The 20362-nt window shown below is 38.9% G+C and overlaps 1 protein-coding gene across 6 annotated transcripts in view; it reads left to right on the top strand.

Annotated features, from left to right (window-relative positions):
• The window catches only part of Ggnbp2 (gametogenetin binding protein 2), a 38622-nt gene that overhangs the window by 16626 nt on the left and 1634 nt on the right, over positions 1-20362 (top strand). For 3 of the 6 annotated variants that reach the window (XM_021231091.2, XM_021231092.2, XM_040749381.1), the window contains 9 exons: positions 2960-3085; positions 3173-3286; positions 9709-9918; positions 11123-11297; positions 14731-14925; positions 16691-16838; positions 18285-18410; positions 18496-18644; positions 19706-19954. In XM_021231091.2, coding sequence (XP_021086750.1) covers positions 2960-3085; positions 3173-3286; positions 9709-9918; positions 11123-11297; positions 14731-14925; positions 16691-16838; positions 18285-18410; positions 18496-18644; positions 19706-19954 — 1492 coding nt within the window. The remainder of the gene's footprint in view (positions 1-2959; positions 3086-3172; positions 3287-9708; positions 9919-11122; positions 11298-14730; positions 14926-16690; positions 16839-18284; positions 18411-18495; positions 18645-19705; positions 19955-20362) is intronic. The other 3 variants (XM_021231088.2, XM_021231090.2, XM_021231089.2) reach the window with 3 other exon arrangements.

Raw genomic sequence — 20362 nt, 5'->3', positions numbered from 1 at the left:
ACAGGGTACTATGAAATTGACAAAGGTCTGTATAGCCAATAGTAGTTCCTGAGTAAGTTATTTTGCATACTTGTGGGATTTTGTTGTTGTTTGGAGACAGGGTCTACCCTGGCTGGCCTTAAACTTTCTGTATAGTTTGTATAGTGGAAGATTACCTTGCACTTCTGATCCTCTTAGTACCTTCCTAGTATTGAGATAGCAGGCATGTACTGACTACTGCACTTCACATAAATACTTGTTTTTATCTGTATTGTTTGAGTACTCCTCTCTAAATGCTTGTTTCAGTCTTAACTTTCCCATCAGAAAATGAGCTAAGCTGAGTGGTAGTGGTGTATGCCTTTAATCCCAGCACTCGGGAGGCAGAGGCAGATGGATCTCGGAATTTGAGGCCAGCCTGGTCTACAGAGTGAGTTCTATGACAGTCAGGCCTGTTGACAGAGAAGCCCTGTCTCAAAAAACCGAAAAAGAAAAAGAGCTGAACAATATGACATAGTAAAAAGGTCTGCCTTCTAGTTTTGTTTTCTTGTCTTCCTCTTTGGTTTTGTTGTTGTTTCTTCTTTTTTGTGGTTCTGAGGATTGAACTTAGGGACTCACATGTGCTAGTCAGATATTCTACCGTTGAGTTACACTTTAGCCTCTTTATGCACGTACTTTATTGAGGACTAATAAAAAACAGATAGCCTAGCATCTTACACACCTATTCTCAGTGCTGTTTTCCTGTGAAGACCAGTTCTTCCTGTTTGGCTGCAACTTCTGTTCTTGTTCTGCAGTGACTGGCTTTGTCAGATGTCTACTTTTTTTTTTTTTTTTTTTTTGGTTTTTCAAGACAGGGTTTCTCTGTATTGTTTTAGAGCCTGTCCTAGAACTTGCTTGGTAGACCAAGCTGGTCTTGAATTCACAGAGATCCGCTTGCTTCTGCCTCCCGAGTGCTGGGATTAAAGGCGTGCGCCACCAACACCCAGCAGGTGTCTACTTCTAATGGACAAGTAGTACATCTTGTAGCTTACAAATAAAAAAATAAATCTCCACAATTTTCATGTTCCCTTTCAGGTACAGTTTCTCTACATGGAAAGTCAGATTTTTTTGAAGATTGTTTATTGAATGTGAAATTAATATAAATGGAGCTAGTTGATCTTAAATTGGGTGATTTAACTAAGGTACTTTGGTTATTCCCTGATGTATATAGATGGTAGTCAGTAATTATAGTCTGTTTAGTCAGGATGCCTGGAGTAGGTAGAGTACCTTGAAAGAGTACCTTGTTTGGAAGCCCTCATTTTCTGTTCTTTTCTGTTTCCTAGCCTTAGGTTGTTGTTTTTAACCAACCTTTTTTCCAAGGAAAGAATACTCATGGATTTCAGCTTAATAAAGAGCAGTGATTTGGTCATCTTTACTGAGAGTGTTCTTTTAACTATCCAAGTAAATCCTAGTTGTTTTCTGTCTGTAAGTTTGGTATCTGAAAGTAAGATCCAGCCCAAATTTGTAGGCCAGTAGAGTGAATAAGGGTAATATGAGAACATGGTATGTAGAATCATGTAGAGAGAAAGTAGAGCAAGAGCAGAGAATGCTAGGAGATTCTGGTTAATGATGCAAAAGAAGCCATCAATCAGAAAATTGAGTGGGTATGGCCTGGTATGGCCAGAGGGGTAAGAGGAAACTGAGGAAGGGTGTTTCAAGTTGGTTTGGTTAGCTATATTGAATGTTCCTGAGTCACTGTGGACCCCATTGTGGACACTGGTTTTACAGCACTGATGATGAGCAGGACTGGTGGTTGAGTGGAAGCAGTGTCTTGGTTGGAGTGATAGAAAATGAATACAAGTTAGTAGTGGGTTAAGCCACACGGGGAGTACATGAGTAGAAGAAGGAAGTAACTTTGAAAGATTGTTCTTCAGAAAGCATGTCTTGAATAACCTGAGGCATAAGACCTGGATCTGATTTCAGTGGTAGGTCACTTAAACTATCAAAGAGGAATATGAGGATTTAGAGAGAGGATTTAACATATAAGATAGATCAGGAGTTGACATTTTGTTGTCAGAGAGATAGACCTTGGTTTGGCTCTTCCCCCTTAGTAGAGTTAAAGTCCTGAATTGTATAATGACACGATGTTAAGCTGGGAGTTGAGAAATACTTATTTAGCTCTGAAAAGACTTGGGTTTTTCCATCTTAAGCAAGTATGATGTTGAATTTCTAGAACTGTAATGAGACCTGCAGAAGATCAGGCAGGATCCAGTTGTTCAGAATTAGCAAAAAAATCTAGAAGACTGTCCTTACTGTTATATAGACAGACTTTTCTGTAGGAATGTACATCTGCCACACAGCAAAATGCACGACCCACACCACACTGAAACTAGTTGGGGAAGAGGGTCTGGGAAGTTCTCAGTAAGTTTAAAGAAATATGTGTATAGTACTTCCTACTAAGGCTGTATAGAGTGTGCATCTTAGCATGCTATTTTCATTAAGTGTAAACTTACGTATTTTTGTTAGACTAATATATGACTTTCATAGATACTTGGAAATGTGAAGGTAGATAAGTTTTGTTGCCATCAGCTAGCTGTAAATAAGAGTGCCTTAATAATCATTTAATGATCACATTAGAGAATTTTCAATTGGTTGAAGATTGATCCATGTTTAGTAGGTGAAACTTTTAAAATGCCATGTGGCTTTAGAACACTTCAAGTATATATGCTTGTAAAGTACTCAATATACCAGTTTCTGTTTCTATAACTGTAAATAATGTTAAATTGTATCAAGTAAACTTGATAGTCAAGTGTTTGATATAAACATGTGAAACATTAAATAACAATGTATTAAGATTAAATATATAGTCTATTATTTAAATTTGAAGCTTTATCTTACTAATATTTTAATATGTTAAAGAATTCATGATTTTAACATAGACCTTAGAAATTATTTCTTCAGGTTATCTCAGTGTCACTAAGCTTTGTACCATACTGTACTGCAGTGAAGGGAGCAGTAGCAGTGTCAGTTCAGAGAAGTTAAGTACAGATAAGAGAAGTAGTGAAGACCACAGGAAGGACAGCAAGTGTAGGATCATTTTCCATTATGGACCTTTCCAGGGAACAGCCAGGTAAAACCAAGCAATCCTTTATTCTGCCTTTTTAAACCTTTTACCTCATGTATGCCTCCTTTACACTAATACTTACTCTTTTTACAGAGGATGTTGGATGGATGTATGGGAACTAATGTCCCAGGAATGCAGGGATGAAGTAGTTTTAATTGACTCCAGTTGTCTTTTAGAAACACTAGAAACATATCTGCGAAAGCACAGGTAAGTGCAAAGGTCATTATGATGTAGTGGGGAGGGTATCTTAGGTGCCAGTCATTCAAAGTAGCCTATCACTGGCTTCCTTTAATAGTATTGCAATATTCTTCCTGTTAACATCTGGTACTAAGAGTCAGGGTAGGCAATTTCGCTTTGAATGTTAGCCTTCTTGGCTGTTTCCTTTTTTTTTTTTAGATTTGTTTAATATATATACAGTGTTCTGTTTGCATGTATGCCTGCATGCTAGAAGAGGACACCAGATTTCATTACAGATGGTTGTGACCACCATGTGGTTGCTGGGAATTGAACTCAGGTACTCTGGAAGAGCAGTCAATGCTCTTAACCTTTGAGCCATCTCTCCAGCTTGGCTGTTAATTCTTTATAAAGGTTTATTTATGTTTAAAGGTTTATTATAATACAGTCTTTCTGTGTAGCTCTGGCTGTCCTAGAGTGCTGGGATTACAGTCATGCACTGCCATACCCAGTGTTTGCTTTTAAGTGTACATATGTGTGAAGTGTTTAGGGCCGTTGTGGGCTGCTGCCTGACCTAGTTGTAAGAGTAATGCTTGTTCTTAACCATCAAAACCACTTCCTGCTTCTCTTGTCTTTTTTTTTTAATGTAATTATTATTGCTTGTTCTAGATCAGTCTTTTATGAATTACAGTTGATTGAATCTCTTGAGGGTATAGTTAATCACTTTAGAAAGGATAATATTCAGCTGGGCGGTGGTGGCGCATACCTTTAATCTCAGCACTTAGGAGGCAGAGGCAGGTGGATCTCTGAGTTCGAGGCCAGTCTGGTCTACAGAGCGAGTTCCTGGACAGCCTCCAAAGCTACAGAGAAACCCAGTCTCGAAAAACCAAAAAAAAAAAAAAAAAATCCTCAGTTTTATGTTAAAATCATTTAAAAATTAAATTAGCAGCTTTTGGACTTCGAGTTGTGACTCAGTTGGTAAAGTACTTGCCCAGCATGTGTGAGCTCTGGGTTTGATTTCCCAGCCCAGCATAAACTAGGCATGGTTGAACAAGAGTATAATCCCAGTGCTTGGGAGGTAGAGGCAAGATGGTCATGAATTCATGGCAGCCTGAGATACAAGAGATCCTGCTTCCGCCTAAACTTTTTATTTCCTGATTTGAAATACTTCTTTTATAATCATTTGTCAGAAATTTTAGATAGTGTTAGAATGTATTTTTTCATGTAACCTAAAGTTATTCTTTTTAGAGTACTATTACAAAAGAATTTTCTAAGTGCCATTAGCATTTGCAATCTCTTAGGAAAGGAGAGAAACTGGTAAAGGAACCATCTAGTGATGTCATTGTTACTAGGGTGGGTTCTGTTGAAACACATTTGCTACGTTTTTCTTTAGAACAGGTAATCACTTTGGGTTCACTTTATAAAACAAAATTATAAAAAACATGTTAACAAAATTGGTGTTTAAATGGCAACAAACTAATGAACTGCATACTCAGTTCCTTTCTTTTTGGTAAACTTTGTCTTTTTTTTTTTTTTGGTTATAAAAGACAGTATATCAATTACTTAGATTTGGGAGAGGGAACTAAATAGGTACAAAATGTCTCTTCTATCTCTTTAAGTATGAATCTGTTTACCCAGAAGGTATATAATAAACTAATGTTCTGAAGTTTCTTGTTTTGTTTTATTTTAATAAGAAGATAGTCTATTTTAGAAATATCCTAAGAGTGAGAAGGAAAACTGATTAGAAGAACAATTTTATGTGTAAAAAAAGAGATAGTTGAGGTTGCATAGAACTTGTTCTATTCATTAAAAATCTATGATAATTTTTCTGCTTTGCGTGTATATACTAATACTTGTGCATGGATGCACATGCCACAGCTCCTGTGTGGTGGTCAGAAGACATCTTGCACTTACTTTTTTCCATCTACCTTTATATGGGTTCTGGGGTTTGAACTCAGGTTACTAGGACTGCAGGGCAAGCAGGTTTTTTATTTTATGTGTGTTTGTATGTTCTTGAATGTATGTTTGTGCACCACATGTGTTGGTGCTTGTGGAAGCCAGAAGAGGGCATTGGATTCCCTGGAATTCCCTGGAGTTACAGACAGCCTATAGTCACCTGATATGGGTGCTGAGAACCAAACCAGGGTCCCCTGTAAGAGCAACAAGTGTTCTTAACTCCTGAGCCACCTTTCCAAATATAATTATAGGATTAATACAGGGTTTATGATGGGATTAGATGAAATTGTGAGGACTGACAGCATAGTAAAATTTACCTAGGATGATATTTGACAGTGTAATAATTGTCAGAGTGTTTGCAGAGCCTTAAAACTGCTCGGCTCTTAAGTTTTCCTTTCAGTTTTTGAGGTGTGTGTAATCTGTTTTGGTTGATTTCTAAATGGCATTATTATATACTGTCTCCCCTCCTTCTTTCCTGTTTCTCCCTCCTGTTTCTGTCTCTTGTCTGTTCTTACCAGCAAGCCTGACAACCCAGAACCTTCACAGGAAGGAGAGACCTGACTCCCAAGATTTTTTTTTTCTGACCTCTGTGTATGTGCTGTGACACTCGCCCAGCCATCTTGCAGCCCCCGCCCCCCTCGTGTTGCTCAGGCTGGTATCAAACTCCTGGGCCCAAGTGTTCCTCCTGTTTCAGTCTCTCAACTAGTGAGGGCTGTAATCACGTACCACCATATACCTAGAGTTGAATAATGTCCAGATATATGTAGAACACACTTTTCCTTTATTCATCCATTGATAAACATATAGATTATTTCCATATCTTGCAGTCGTGGGCCTGCAAAACATGCATAATTTATTCCTAGAGGTGGGATTTCTCAGTCATATGGTGGTTTTATTTTTTTAATTTTTATGTGTACTGGTGTAGTGTAGGCAGGCACATACCACAGAGTGTATGCAGAGGTCAGAGGATAACTTCTAGAAGTGAGTTCTCTTCTACTATGTAGGTCCCAAAAGTTAAACTCAGGTCTCCAGGCTTGGCAGCAAGCACATTAATCCACTGAGCCATCTCAGCTGCCTCTGTAGTTTTTATTTTGATGATTCTCCATACTGGCTTTCATAGTGTTCTGTCTTTTTGGTTTTTCGAGACAGGGTTTCTCTGTGGCTTTGGAGGCTGTCCTGGAACTCACTTGGTAGTCCAGGCTGGTCTCGAACTCACAGGGATCCGCCTGCCTCTGCCTCCCGAGTGCTGGGATTAAAGGCGTGCGCCACCAACGCCCGGCTCGTGTTCTGTCTTTTTTAAATGGCTTTTTGTTTGTTTTGAAACAGGCTCTCACTGTGTATCTTTAACTGACCTGGAACTCACTGTCACAAAGATCCACCTACCTCTGCCTCCTGAGTGTTTAGGATTAAAGGCATGCACCACCATAGTTTTGTTTTTTTTTTTCTTGTTTTTTTTTTTTTATGTTCCTACCCACAGCATGCAGCAGTAATTTCTTTACATTCCTACTACAACTGGTTTTTCATCTAGGTGTTTGCTTCACTTTTGGTTTATTAATAGTGACTATCTTAGTAAGAATGAGGGCACTAGTTGTGGTTTTGACTTTGCATTGGTGATGCTGAGGATCTCCTCACATGCTTACTGGTCATGTGTATATCATCTCTGAAGAAATGTAACCCAGGGGCCATTTGAGCTTCCACAGACCTCATTTTTTTTTAAAGATGTATTTATTTATTATGCAGTGTTCTGCCTGCATGTATCCCTGCAGGCCAGAAGAGGGCGCCAGATCTCATTACAGATGGTTGTGAGCCACCATGTGGTTGCTCAGGACCTTCGGAGGAACAGGCAGTGCTCTTACTGAGTCATCTCTCCATCCCCCAGACCTCATATTTTAAATTGAGTTTCTTTTGGGTCTGGCATGGTGCTAGCTCATGTCTATAATCCTAGCCTCTGGGATACAGAAGCAGGTAGATCTCTGTTCTGCATTTTTGACCCTATCTTGCTCTCTAAACAGTGAGTCCCAGGCTAGTCAGGGCTACATAGTGATATCCCTTCTTAATGTTGGGGAGCAGGGGTAATTCTGTTTTGTTTGTTTGGTTTTCAAGATCTGTTCTCACTATGTAGCTCTGGTTGTTCTAGAATTCACAGAGATCCTCCTGCCTTTCCTCCCCAAGTGCTGGGACTAAAGGTGTGTGCCACTATGTCTGGCTAAGAGGTGGGATTCTTTTGAGAATTCTTTTAGAACATTGTATCCTGTTTGGCCTAACTTGAGTTGTAGACTAGACTGGCCTTGGACTTGGAGTAATCCTGCTTCTGACTCCTGAGTGCTAGGATTATAGGCATGCACCACTATGCCTGGTTTAAAAAACATATTTGTCTATATATGTATCTGTCTTTAGCTATATATATGTGTGTGTGTGTGTGTGTGTGTGTGTGTGTGTGTGTGTGTATTATCAATACAACATCTCTGTGTAGGTTATGCTTGGCTTCTTGTGTGTTGTGATTGAAGGTGTAAATCACCATGTTTAGCTAATAGGAATTCTTTATAGTCTGGATATTAATCTTTATTCACATATTTTCCCTGATTCTGTGGTTGCTTGCCCACTGTTTATTCTTTTTCTTTCTTTGATTTTTAGAGACAGGTTTTCTCTGTGTAGCTCTGGCTGACCTGGTACTCATTCTGTACACCTGCTTCTGTCTTGACAGTGCTGGGGACAAAGATGTGTGCCACAACTTCCTGGCTTTCTCTTTTTTTCTTAGTATTTATTTTAGTAGTGTGTGTGTGCATTATGTTTATGCAGGAACCTCATGGAGGTTAGAAGAGGCATCAGATAGATCCCTTGGAATTGATGTCAGAGACAGTTGTGAGCTACTGTGTGGGTACTGGGAACTGAATCCCAGTCCTCTGTAGGAGCAGCAAGTACTTTTCAATTGCTGAGCCATCTCTCCAGCTTTCCTTTGCTACTTTGAAGTCTTTTTATGATTTATTTTAATTTTATGTACATATCCTTAGAGAAACACAATTTTCTTCTATTGGGCCAGAAAGACCTGAAGCAGTAAAAATAATACATGATAGTTGCAAGAATAAATAAATAGTAAGAAGTGTAAGATAGAAATAGGAGACAGGCAGGTTGGTGTGTGCCTATAGTCACTGTTATTTCCACCTTCTGGAGAGGCAGAGGCAGGAAGATTTTACAAGCCCAGTAATTCAAGAATAACCTAAGCCATGTAATGAGCCTTTTCCATGCCCTTCAGCTCTGGAGTTACACATGCATGCTGCCACACCCATCATTTTATGTGGGTACTGCAGATCCAGACTTGAGTCCTCATAGTTAACAAAGCAAGCACTTTACTCACTGATTAATTTCCTAGATCCTCGTTGCTCTCTTTTTAAGATTTATTTTGTTTTTAGTTATGTGTATGTGTTTGGGTATATGCACATGAATGCAGGTGCTCACAGAGGCCAGGAGAGAACATTAGGTCTCCTAGAGCTAGAGCTATAGGCATTTGTAAGCTACCCAAGATGGGTGCTGGATCGGAATTCAGGTCCTCTGAAAGATTAGGAAGCACTCTGAACCCTAGAACCATCTTTTATGTTGTTAAAATGTTTCCACTCTATTCTATGCTATAATTGAAACAATAATAATAATGATAATAATTCAGGCAATTTAAACCAGGGGAGAGGTCACTGAAATGAAAGTATCTACAAAAGACAGTGAAGGTGAGCTATAATAGTTGGCTCCATATTTAATAGAGGGAACCAGGAAGAAGTTGGAATTAACTGAGGTTGAGCCTAGGTGACTCAGAATGATGATGTCCTTAACTGAGATCAGAGAGGACATAGGAAGAGAATAGCATTTCCTTGGAACACAGTTTAGGGAATTGTCTACTAGGAGTCTCTAATGTCTCACTACTTTACATTATGGATGTAGCCCTCAGGCAAGAAGAATAGAATCTTGAACAAAGATCTTGGTCATGAATCATCTTTATAAACTGTTGACTGAAGCCATGGATGTGTGCACATGGGTACAGGTGATTACAGAATTCATTTGATAAGTGAATTTAATTAAGTCAGAGAGTCAAAATTTTCTTGTTCCATCACAGTGGCTCTCTTTTGAGAGAGCCTGTCCTGTTTCTTTCTTGCTTTGGGATTCAAAACTAGAGAAACCAGATTCTGTGGATCATAGTGGTGTATACATGTTCTTTGAACACTCAGAAGTCTTGAAGTTGGAGGATCACATGTATTTATGAAATAAGCATATTTCTTACTCATAGCCCATGTCTTTCTCTAAATTTAAAACCATTCCTAGTTGGCAAAGCTGCATTCCATTTAATCCTTAAATTTGCATTTAACATGTATGTTTTTATTTTGTTTTCTTTTTATTGTTTTTGAGACTTTATAGCTCTGGCTGGCCTTGAACACAAAAGATCCACCTGCCTCTGCCTCTGGAGTCATACCCCATTCTTCATTTTGAAGTTTGTTTTCTTTTTTTTTAAATAGGTTTTGTACTGATTGCAAAAATAAAGTTCTCCGAGCATACAATATCCTCATTGGTGAACTTGACTGCAGCAAAGAGAAGGGCTACTGTGCTGCACTTTATGAAGGCTTGCGGTGCTGTCCACATGAGCGACACATACATGTTTGCTGTGAAACAGACTTCATTGCACATCTCTTGGGTCGTGCTGAGCCAGAGTTCGCAGGAGGGTATGAGTATGTAGTTTGCTAGAATGGGCTATCTAGCGCTTTGCTTCATTTTATTACTCAAAGTTTATTTCTGTCACCTCTGCCTCACTATGTAAGATATATATACACACACACACAAATTAAGTATACTGTAAAGATTATGTATGCTTTCTTAATTGGATGAAACTTTGTGAAAAGTATTGTGGTGTTTGGTTTAATCCTCTGATCCTTATTTCTGGAGAAGAGATAGGCTTTCATTATAGGTTACCATTTTTACTTGAAATTGATTGAAATGCATATTTTTTGGGGTTTTTTTTTTTTTTTTTTTTTTTTGAGGCAGGGTTTCTCTATGGCTTTGGAGACTGTCCTGGAACTAGCTTTTATAGACCAGGCTAGTCTCGAACTTATAGAGATCTGCCTGCCTCTGCCTCCTGAGTGCTGGGATAAAAGGCGAGTGCCACCAACGCCTGGCAAAATGCATTTTTTTTTAATGCATCCTGCTTTATCGTGTTTAGATTTTATTCATAATGATGGTTTTTGCATAGAAGTTAGGTTTTGCAGCAGGGGGCTAAGAAATGCTTTATTGAATGTAATTCATGGACTGTGTATATTATGCGATTATTATCAATGATAGAAGAGCCTAAATTAATATCTCTGGTTTTATAAGGAGAATGAAATTAGAATTAAGTTATTCATAGACTATACCAAACCCATTTTCCCTTTGGGTTTTATGTCAACTCTCTTTGTATGCTAGTTTCAGAAACTCAATATAGTGCTGTGAATCCTTCTGGTAGACTGGCACTAGAAGGCCTTACCTATGAATGAATCACTTTAAATTGCATTTTTCCCCCATTCTGTAACTGGAGTTGAAAGGAGCATACCATGTCTCCTATGCATGTCTCCTATGAAGTACACACTTCTGTAACTTCTTTAGGCCCAAGACCCATTTCCTTAGAGCCTGTTCCTGAAATATCTTACTTTTACCAATATTAGAATTCAGTTGTATGTATACTTTTCATTGGTTAAAATCCTGTGTGTGTGTGTGTGTGAAAGAGAGAGAGAGAGAGAGAGAGAGAGAGAGAGAGAGAGAGAGAGAGAGAGAGAGAGAGAGGGTGAATGAATGATGAATGGTATAATTGTCAGATAGACTGGCTGTGTTTAAAATCTGAATTTTCAGGTTTTACTGTTTGAGTTAAGGTATTAGGAATTAATGTTGGATTGTCCTGAATAGGCGAAGAGAAAGGCATGCTAAGACAATAGATATTGCTCAAGAAGAAGTTCTGACCTGCTTGGGGATTCATCTTTATGAACGATTGCATCGGATCTGGCAAAAACTGCGGGCAGAAGAGCAGACATGGCAGATGCTCTTCTATCTTGGTGTTGATGCTTTACGTAAGAGCTTTGAGGTAAGAGCAGTTATGAGTCATGGACTTAATCTTTTTTTTTTTTTCCCATGTGTTGAATAGTCTGATCACAGAATATGCTGCATTTCAGCTATTAAAACATCCTCACCATTTCCAAATCACTTGTTTCTATTTGCTATTAACTGATTATAGATTCACAGGAAGATACACAAGTAATGCTGAGGGACTCTGCAGCTTCACTGTGTTTCCTCCCATAGAGGTGTCATGGACTTTAAGGGTTTTTGTTGTTGTTGTGTTTTGTTTTTTGAGTCAGGGTTTCTCTGTGTAGACCTAGCTGCCCTGGAACTAGCTCTGTAGACCAGGCTGGTCTTGAACTCGGAGATCCACTTGTCTCCACCTCCCAAGTACTAGGATTAAAGGTAGGTGCCATCACTACCTTTTTTTTTTTTTTTTTTTTAAAGAGGGTCTTTTCTGTGTGGTATTGCCCTGACCTCAAACCTGCAGTGATGCTCCTGCCTCTGCTCTTTGAGTGCTACAATTCTAGGCGTGAAATGCCATGCCTGGTTAAAAGGTTGGACTAGAACCACGGTGTCTCAGAAAGCTGCAGTTCACTTATACATATGGCTTTGTCTGAGGGGAGGGGGATTTAGAAGTTAGTGGGGTTTTCTTCCCTTTTTAGTCTGTTATTCCTGGCAGTGTTGGTTTTCAGTGGAAAACCAAGGTTAAAAAGATGTTGCTAAGGAGCAGGGGAACTGGCTCAGAAGGTAAAGACAATTTCTGGCAAGATTGACAACAACCTGAGTTTGATATCTGGGGCTTATATGATAAAAGGAGGGTATCACTTTCCATAAATTGAGAATTATAAATTCAAGGCTGGTCTCAGTTCCATAGTGAGACTCTGCCTAGGGGAAAACTAAAAATGCTGCTGCTCTAAAGTAGAAAACTTGCACAAGTCTCAGTTTGTCTGATGATGAATAAATATCAAGCAAATATAACATACATAACATGACAATAAAAAACTACTTTTTAGGGCAGTGGTTCTCAACCTTCCTAATGTTGTAACCCTTTAATACAGTTCCTTATGTTGTATGTGACCCCTAACCATACAATTCTTTTAGTTGCTACTTCATAACTGTAGTTTTGCTGTTAGGAATTGTAATGCAAATACCTGTTTTTTTGGTTTTTTCGAGACAGGGTTTCTCTGTGGCTTTGGAGGCTGTCCTGGAACTCCCTTGGTAGTCCAGGCTGGCCTCGAACTCACAGAGATCCGCCTGCCTCTGCCTCCCGAGTGCTGGGATTAAAGGCGTGCGCCACCAACGCCTGGCTGCAAATACCTGTTTTTGAATGATCTTGGGTGGCTCCCGTGAAAGGGTTGTTTGAACCCCAGGTTGAGAACTGCTGTCTTAAGGGCGCATGGCATGACTCAATGCTAGAATGTTTGCCTAGTGTTCAGGAGCACCTGGGTTCAATACCCATCACAAAACAAAAGGGGGGTACCTTAAAAGAACATTGGAGGCTTGTATTTGTAATGCTGTTACATGTACTGCCTGTGATTTGGTCATCTTTTTTCAGTTATATTCATAGAATGTATGTATTTGGTTAATTACTATTTTGTTTTATTAGATATATAAAGCCATGGTTGTAACCCTTTAACTGAAAATAGGATGAAACTGTTTATAGAAGTTCATCCATAAACTCTTAAATATTCTCAAGAGTCTAAGAAAATTTATACTGACTTGGTAAACAGATGCTTTTAATGTTTGTATCATTGAGATCAGATACTCTCGTTAGGTTATATAGTCTTTTAATTAAGAATAAATAGGAATGCCGGGCGTTGGTGGCGCACACCTTTAATCCCAGCACTCGGGAGGCAGAGGCAGGCGGATCTCTGTGAGTTTGAGGCCAGCCTGGTCTACAGAGTGAGTTCCAGGACAGCCTTCAAAACAATACAGAGAAACCCTGTCTCAAAAAAAAACCAAAAAAAAAAAAAAAAAGAATAAATAGGAAAGTTGGGTATGATGGTGCACACCTTGAATCTCAGCACTGTAAGTTTGAGAATAGCCTGGTCTGCATAGCAAGTTCCTTGATTTCAAGGATTATATGGACTGTTTCCAAATAATGATAATAAAAAAATAAATAGGTATATAATAAATGGGGGTGTTAAGAGCACTTGCTGCTCTTCCAAAGGACCTGATTCAATTCTTGGTATCTACATGGATACTAGGCTCACAAATGAAGGCTCACAACCTTCTGTAACTCCAGTGCCCCAGGGGATCTGATTATGGGACCAGGCATGCATGATACATAGACATACATGCAGACAAAATACCCATATTCATATGGTTTAAAAGAAAATGAATGAATGGGGCTAGAGAGATGGTAAGGCGGTTAAAAGAGCTTATTATTTCAGAGAACCCAGGTTCAGTTTTAGTACCCATGTGATGACTCACAGTTATCTGTAACTTCAATTCCAGAAGATATGATTCTTCTGGCCTCTGGGGGTTATGTGAGCCCCAGATAATACACTTAAAAGATGAGGGATGTGTCTTAGTGTTCTTGGGTTCAATCCTCAGTAATAAAGGCAATAAGTGTGTGTGTGCAGTATGAGTAAGTAAAACTAGAATATTGGGCCGGGCGTTGGTGGTGCACGCCTTTAATCCCAGCACTCGGGAGGCAGAGGCAGGCGGATCTCTGTGAGTTCGAGGCCAGCCTGGTCTACAAAGCGAGTCCCAGGACAACCTCCAAAACAATACAGAGAAACCCTGTCTCGAAAAAAACAAACAGACAAAAAAACCAAACAAACAAACAAACAAAAAACTAGAATATTGCTGAATTGAATAACAATGTGGTTTTTTTCTTATAGGTACTAGTTATGCACTATTAACTTCTTGAGTCTATTTTTAAGACATTATCATTTAAAATACTGAAAAATGTGGAAGTTTCTCAGTTCTTTTTTTTTTTTAAGATGTATTTATTATGTATACAGTGTTCTGTCTGCATGTATCCCTGCAGGCCAGAAAAGGGCACCAGATCTCATTACAGATGGTTGTGAACCACCATGTGGTTGCTGGGAATTGAACTCAGGACTTCTGGAAGAGCAGCCATTGCTCTTAACCTCTGAGCCATCTCTCCAGCCCTGGAAGTCCCTCAGTTTGATCTTCAGCACTGCAACAACAACAAAAAAAATTGATATTGAAATTTGTTTTTGCTGGACATGTGGTTCATGTGTAAAATTCCAGCACTTAAAGACTGTTGCAAAAGTGCTGCATGTTTGAGGCCAACTTGAGCTGTAGAGTGAGAATGCCTCAGAAAACAAACAAAACTTTATAAGATATTTATGGAGACTGTCTGATGAAATTACTGCATAAAATATTAGTTGTGTGTGTGATATTTAAATTTTTAAAGTGAGAATTCCCTTGGAAAAATAAAAGAAATTATGACCAATGTTCACATTCAACTTTGTTTTTTACAATAGATGACTGTGGAAAAAGTACAGGGTATTAGCCGCTTGGAACAACTTTGTGAGGAATTTTCAGAGGAAGAACGAGTTAGAGAACTCAAGCAAGAAAAGAAACGCCAAAAACGGAAGAACAGACGAAAAAATAAGTGTGTGTGTGATATTCCTACTTCCTTACACACAACAGATGAAAAGACAGTAAGCCAAGAGAAGGTGTGTGTGCTGCTTTGGGTAGAAAGAAGACTGTAGATTTGGGAGTTTTACTCTGCTTTTCTAGATATTAGTGCCTGTAATGTGTGTATTGCCTTTCCACCCATAATTACGTATAAGTGACAATATTTAATGTATGCGTTTATTTTATAAAGGCAGTGTTGGATGGTTATCTTTCTATAGTAAAGTGAAAATACGGAATATTATCTTTGCAAATGATCTACACCAGTTCTCAACTTTAGAATCCCCTATTGTTTAAAGTACATGGACTTTTTGTGGGTTATACCTAATCTGTATTTACTGTAACAAATACTAAACTGGAGAAATCATAGACCATTCAAATCATAAGCCTACTCTATACTAATTAGATAAGATTTTTAAAATATCATGTCAACATAAGTGAGACCTCATCTCAGAAACAAGTAAGTTTTCAACATTCTGGCTATTGTTTTAAAATATAAGGGATTCTTTTCCTTTCAATTATGGATGAAGAATAGTTTCTTTCATTTATTTATTTATTTATTTATTGGTTTTACGAGATAAGGTTTCTCTGTATTGTTTTAGAGGCTGTCGGTCCAGCCTGGCCTCGAACTCACAGAGCTCCGCCTGCCTCTGCCTCCCTAGTGCTGGCATTAAAGGCATACGCCACCACCGCCTGGCCTTTTTCTCTTTTTAACAGTCAAATTGACTGCTCAATTTTGAGGAAGTGCCTGCTAAATACTCAAGTTTGAATATACATAGTTTGTCTCAACCATTCTTTGAAGTGAAATTAGTTCTTAATTCAACTTGCAGCTCAAATAGTTGCCAAAGGTAGATTTCCTTGAAAGAGTTCTTGCGCCTTGGGTATGTGACAGAAGATTTCTGCTTAATGTTTAACAAGTGAAGGACAATACATTTCAGTTGTGCTGCTCTTGACTTCTAAGGCACTTTGCTGTTAAATTAGTATTGTCTTTCACTAGCAGTGAAGAGGAGCATAGCATTGTAGTGTCTCCTTTGGGGTAAGCAGACACAGAGCATTGATAACCCAATTTGCGTGATACTATTAACTTTTTTTTTTTCTTGGATTTATTTATTTGCTTTGTTGTCTCCCCCCTTTGATACTCTTGTTTTTTGATGGTTTATAGTGAAATAGCTTAGTACTTCTTTTCCTTTCCTTTTTTTTTTTTATTTCTGAGACAGGGTTTCTTTGTATAGCCCTAGCTGTCCTGGAACTCGATGTTATGCCTGAAGGTGTGTGTCACCACTGCCTAACTTTTTATTTTAATAATATATTTATTTTGAGATAGGATCTCACTCAGCTTTAATCCCAGCACTTGAGAGGCAGAGGCAGAAGGAACTCTCAGGCCATCCTCATCTATACAGCGAGTTCTAGAGCAGCTAGGGCTACAAAGAGAAACTTTCTCAAAAACTTGGAGCAGTCCTCCTGTCTCAAATGCTGGGATTATAGACATAATAAGCCTCTGGTTATTCACAGTGATTTCTTCTTCTTCTTTTTTTTTTTTTGGTTTTTTTTTTGAGACAGGGTTTCTCTGTATTGTTTTGGAGGCTGTCCTGGAACTCACTCTGTAGACCAGGCTGGCCTCGAACTCACAGAAATCTGCCTGCCTCTGCCTCCCAAGTGCTGGGATTAAAGGCGTACGCCACCAACGCCCGCCTAGTCTTCATTTTTTAACCTCATAACTGCTATTTAATTAATTAGAAGTTAAAAGTGTGGCCATTATGGAAATAAATCTTTTTAATGTCTTTAATTTAATGTCCATCCTCAAAGGAAACAGACTTCATTGAAAATAGCTGCAAAGCCTGTGGCAGCACTGAAGATGGTAATAGTTGTGTAGAAGTAATTGTTACCAACGAAAACACATCGTGTACCTGTCCTAGCGGTGGCAATCTTTTGGGGTCCCCTAAAATAAAGAAAGGTGAGTAATTCTTTTTTTAAAAATAGCTCTTGCTAGACCCTGTATGGATCTGAGCTGGGTCTTCACATATACATACATTATGTTTGTGTAGTTTTGTAGCTTGGTGTTCTTGTGAGACCCCTAACAGTAGGAGTGAAGAGTGTCTCTGACTCTTATGCCTTTGCTTGGGCCACTTTTCCATCTACTGGGTAGCCTCGACCAGCCTTGAAAGGAGGGTGTGTTCCTAGTCTTACTGTAATTTGTTATGTCATATTCTCTTGATATTCCTGGAAGCCTGCCTTTTTGGGGGAAGGGAGGAAGCAGAGGAGGAGTGGATCCTAGGGGTGGTAGGGTGGGGCTGGGAGTGGAGGTAGGGGAAACTGCTGTCAGGATGTAATGTATGTAAATAGTAAAAAATTTAAAATAATTCAAAAGGAAAAAATAAATAAAAGCATGGTGGCACATGCTTTTAATCCCAGCACTCAGGAGGCCATGCCTCAAGAACTTTTTTTTTAGTGATTTATTTTTATTTTATAAGTACATTGATGTTTTGCTGCGTATATGTCTGTGTGAGGGTATTAGATCCTCTGGAACTGGAGTTACAGATTGTTGTAAACTGCTGCGTGGATCCTGGGAATAGAACCTAGGTCGCCCTCTGGAAGGGCAGCCATTGCTCCTAACCACTGGGCCATCTTTACAGCACTTTCCAGCTGTCTATTTCTTTTGAGTATAAGTGCTTTTAGGAGAACTTTGGAATTAGAATTTGGTTTTGTTTTGTTTTTGGAGACAGGGTTTCATAGTAGTCCTCATTGTCCTAGAACTCACTATATAACTCACTATATAGACCATGCTAGCCTTGGAAGTCAGAGATCCACCTGTCTTTGCCTCCCAAGTGCTGGGATTAAATGTATGCACTGCCATCACTTTGGTGGAATTAGAATTTTAAATTTGCTTTATCACCTCAAAAAATTACATAATTTAGTCAGATACTTAATATTTTTTTCTTACAAGAAACAAAATGTGGGGGCTGGAGAGATGGCTTAGTGGTTTAAGAGCACTGGCTGTTCTTCCAGAGGTCCTGAGTTCAATGCCCAGCAACCACATGGTGGTTCACAACCATCTATAATTTGATCTGTTGCCCTCTTCTGGCATGTAGGCAGAATACTGTATACATAGTGAATATATCTTTAAAAACAAAACAAAGTGTGTAAAATATTAATCATATTTTCTATAAGCAATAAAATTTGATATTTTTCTCTGGACCCTGAATTAATTTTTTTTTTCTTTTTGGTTTTTCAAGACAGGGTTTCTCTGTATTGTTTTGGAGGCTGTTCTGGGACCCTCTGTAGACCAGGCTAGTCTCGAACTCACAGAGATCCGCCTGCCTCTGCTTCCCGAGTGCTGGGATTAAAGGCATGGGACACCAACACCTGGCTTAATATTTATTTCCATCTGCTATATTTTCAGGCGTATCTCCACACTGTAATGGTAGTGATTGTGGATATTCATCTAGTATGGAAGGAAGTGAAACAGGTTCTCGAGAAGGTTCAGATGTTGCCTGCACCGAGGGAATTTGTAACCATGATGAACATGGTATGTTCCAGTTAAGCTTCCTAGTTAGTATCTACTATATGGCTGATATATCACTATAAATAGGAAGGGTTATTAATTTTTGCAGGTGAAGATTCCTGTGTTCATCACTGTGAAGATAAAGAAGATGATGGTGATAGTTGTGTTGAATGTTGGGCAAATTCTGAAGAAAATAATACAAAAGGCAAAAATAAAAAGAAGAAAAAGAAAAGCAAGATGCTGAAATGCGATGAACATGTAAGTGTGGTGATTTGCAATCAATTATTTTTATAGTTGAACACAGCCTATCTTCCTTGAATTGGTGCTGGTGGTGATGGCTCAGGCCTTATTTAATCCCAGTACTTGGAAGACAGAGGCAGGCAGATGTCTGAGTTCCAGGACAGCCTGGGCTACCCAGAGAAACCCTGTCTCCAAAAACAAAGTATTTCATATAATTTCATTGTTCATTCATTTTGTTGGTGTGGATAGGGGGGAGAAGTGTTTATTTGTTCAGAAGTCCAAGTGAGTCATAAATCCAATGCTTTTTACTTTGTAATTTAAAACATTTACTTTTGATTTATCTACTTTACATGTATGATTGTTTTAGCTTCATGTATGTCTGTGCACCACATGCCTGCAGAGGATCAAAGAGGATGAAGGGTTCCTTGGGAATTGGAGTTAGGATAACTGTGTGTCACCATGTGGGTGCTGGGAATCAAACTTGGATCCTCTGTAGGTACTCTAAGCTGCTGAGCCATCTCTCTAGAATCTATCATTTTGATTAGTTGTACATTTTTTTGTTTTTTTTTTTTTTTTTTTTTTTTTTGAGATAGGGTTTCTCTGTATTGTTTTGGAGGCTGTCCTGGAACTCTCTATAGATCAGGCTGGCCTTGAACTCACAGAGATCCTCCTGCCTCTGCCTCCCGAGTGCTGGGATTAAAGGTGTGCACCACTAACACCCCGCTTGATTAGTTATACAATCTTAAAAAACTAAATTTATTAGTTTTTCCGTTTGCAAAAATGAGGATAATAGCCTGTTTTAGGTTTTATGAAGATGAAGTAAGATTATACAACAGGTTAGCATATCATCTGGAATGGGATAAGTGTCTTATAGATCAGCTGTTAGTATTACTTCTCAAGACTTAAAACTTACTGAAGATTCTTTTGTTTTGTTTTGTTGTTGACTGTCTTTTCTGAATAGCGTAGGCTATCCTGGAACTAAGTCACTAGCCACCTGGAAATTTTGTTTTTCTTTGAATAATTGGTATTGTTTTTGCCCTACTTTTTTTCCCTTGGGAAATCTCTTGCCCTGGTTTCAGATCCAAAAGCTTGGAAGCTGTATTACAGATCCAGGTAATCGAGAGACCTCAGGAAGCACCATGCACACAGTGTTTCACCGTGACAAGACCAAAGATGCACATCCTGAGAGTTGTTGCAGTACCGAGAAGGGTGGGCAGCCATTGCCTTGGTTTGAGCATAGGAAAAATGTACCACAGTTCACAGAACCTACAGAAATGCCATTTGGTCCTGACTCTGGAAAAGGTGCCAAGAGCTTAGTTGAACTTCTTGTAAGTAGTTCACAATATCTTACAGTGAATTTGGGGAGATATTTGAAGGTTTCAGGTAGGGACCAGAGAGAGGTTAAGAAATGAAAGGTATTCATTCCATTATTCTTTGGTGACTTCATTTCTGTTCTTCCACTCATGGCTTTTGTAACTGTTCTGGAGCACATTGTCTTGTTCCTGTTTGTCTCAAAGTAAGACCAGTTGGGAGAGTAAGAAGTGGCATCATGTCTAGGAATCAACCTCTTTGAGTTACTGTAAGCAAATTTTGCCCAAGTAGCAGTATAGTACCCACCATTCTAAGAATATTGAATGAGTATAATCTCAGTACCCCAGAGAAAGAGACAGAAGGATCAGGAGTTTGACTCATGGTCAGCCACATAGAGAGGTTGAAAGCTATCTAGGATGAGATCC

Source organism: Mesocricetus auratus, unplaced genomic scaffold (genome assembly GCF_017639785.1).
Source record: "Mesocricetus auratus isolate SY011 unplaced genomic scaffold, BCM_Maur_2.0 Super-Scaffold_100007, whole genome shotgun sequence".
NCBI classification, from domain to species: Eukaryota; Metazoa; Chordata; class Mammalia; order Rodentia; family Cricetidae; genus Mesocricetus; species Mesocricetus auratus.
The sequence above is the reverse complement of the archived record's forward strand: the minus strand, read 5'-3'. Positions and strand labels throughout refer to the sequence as shown.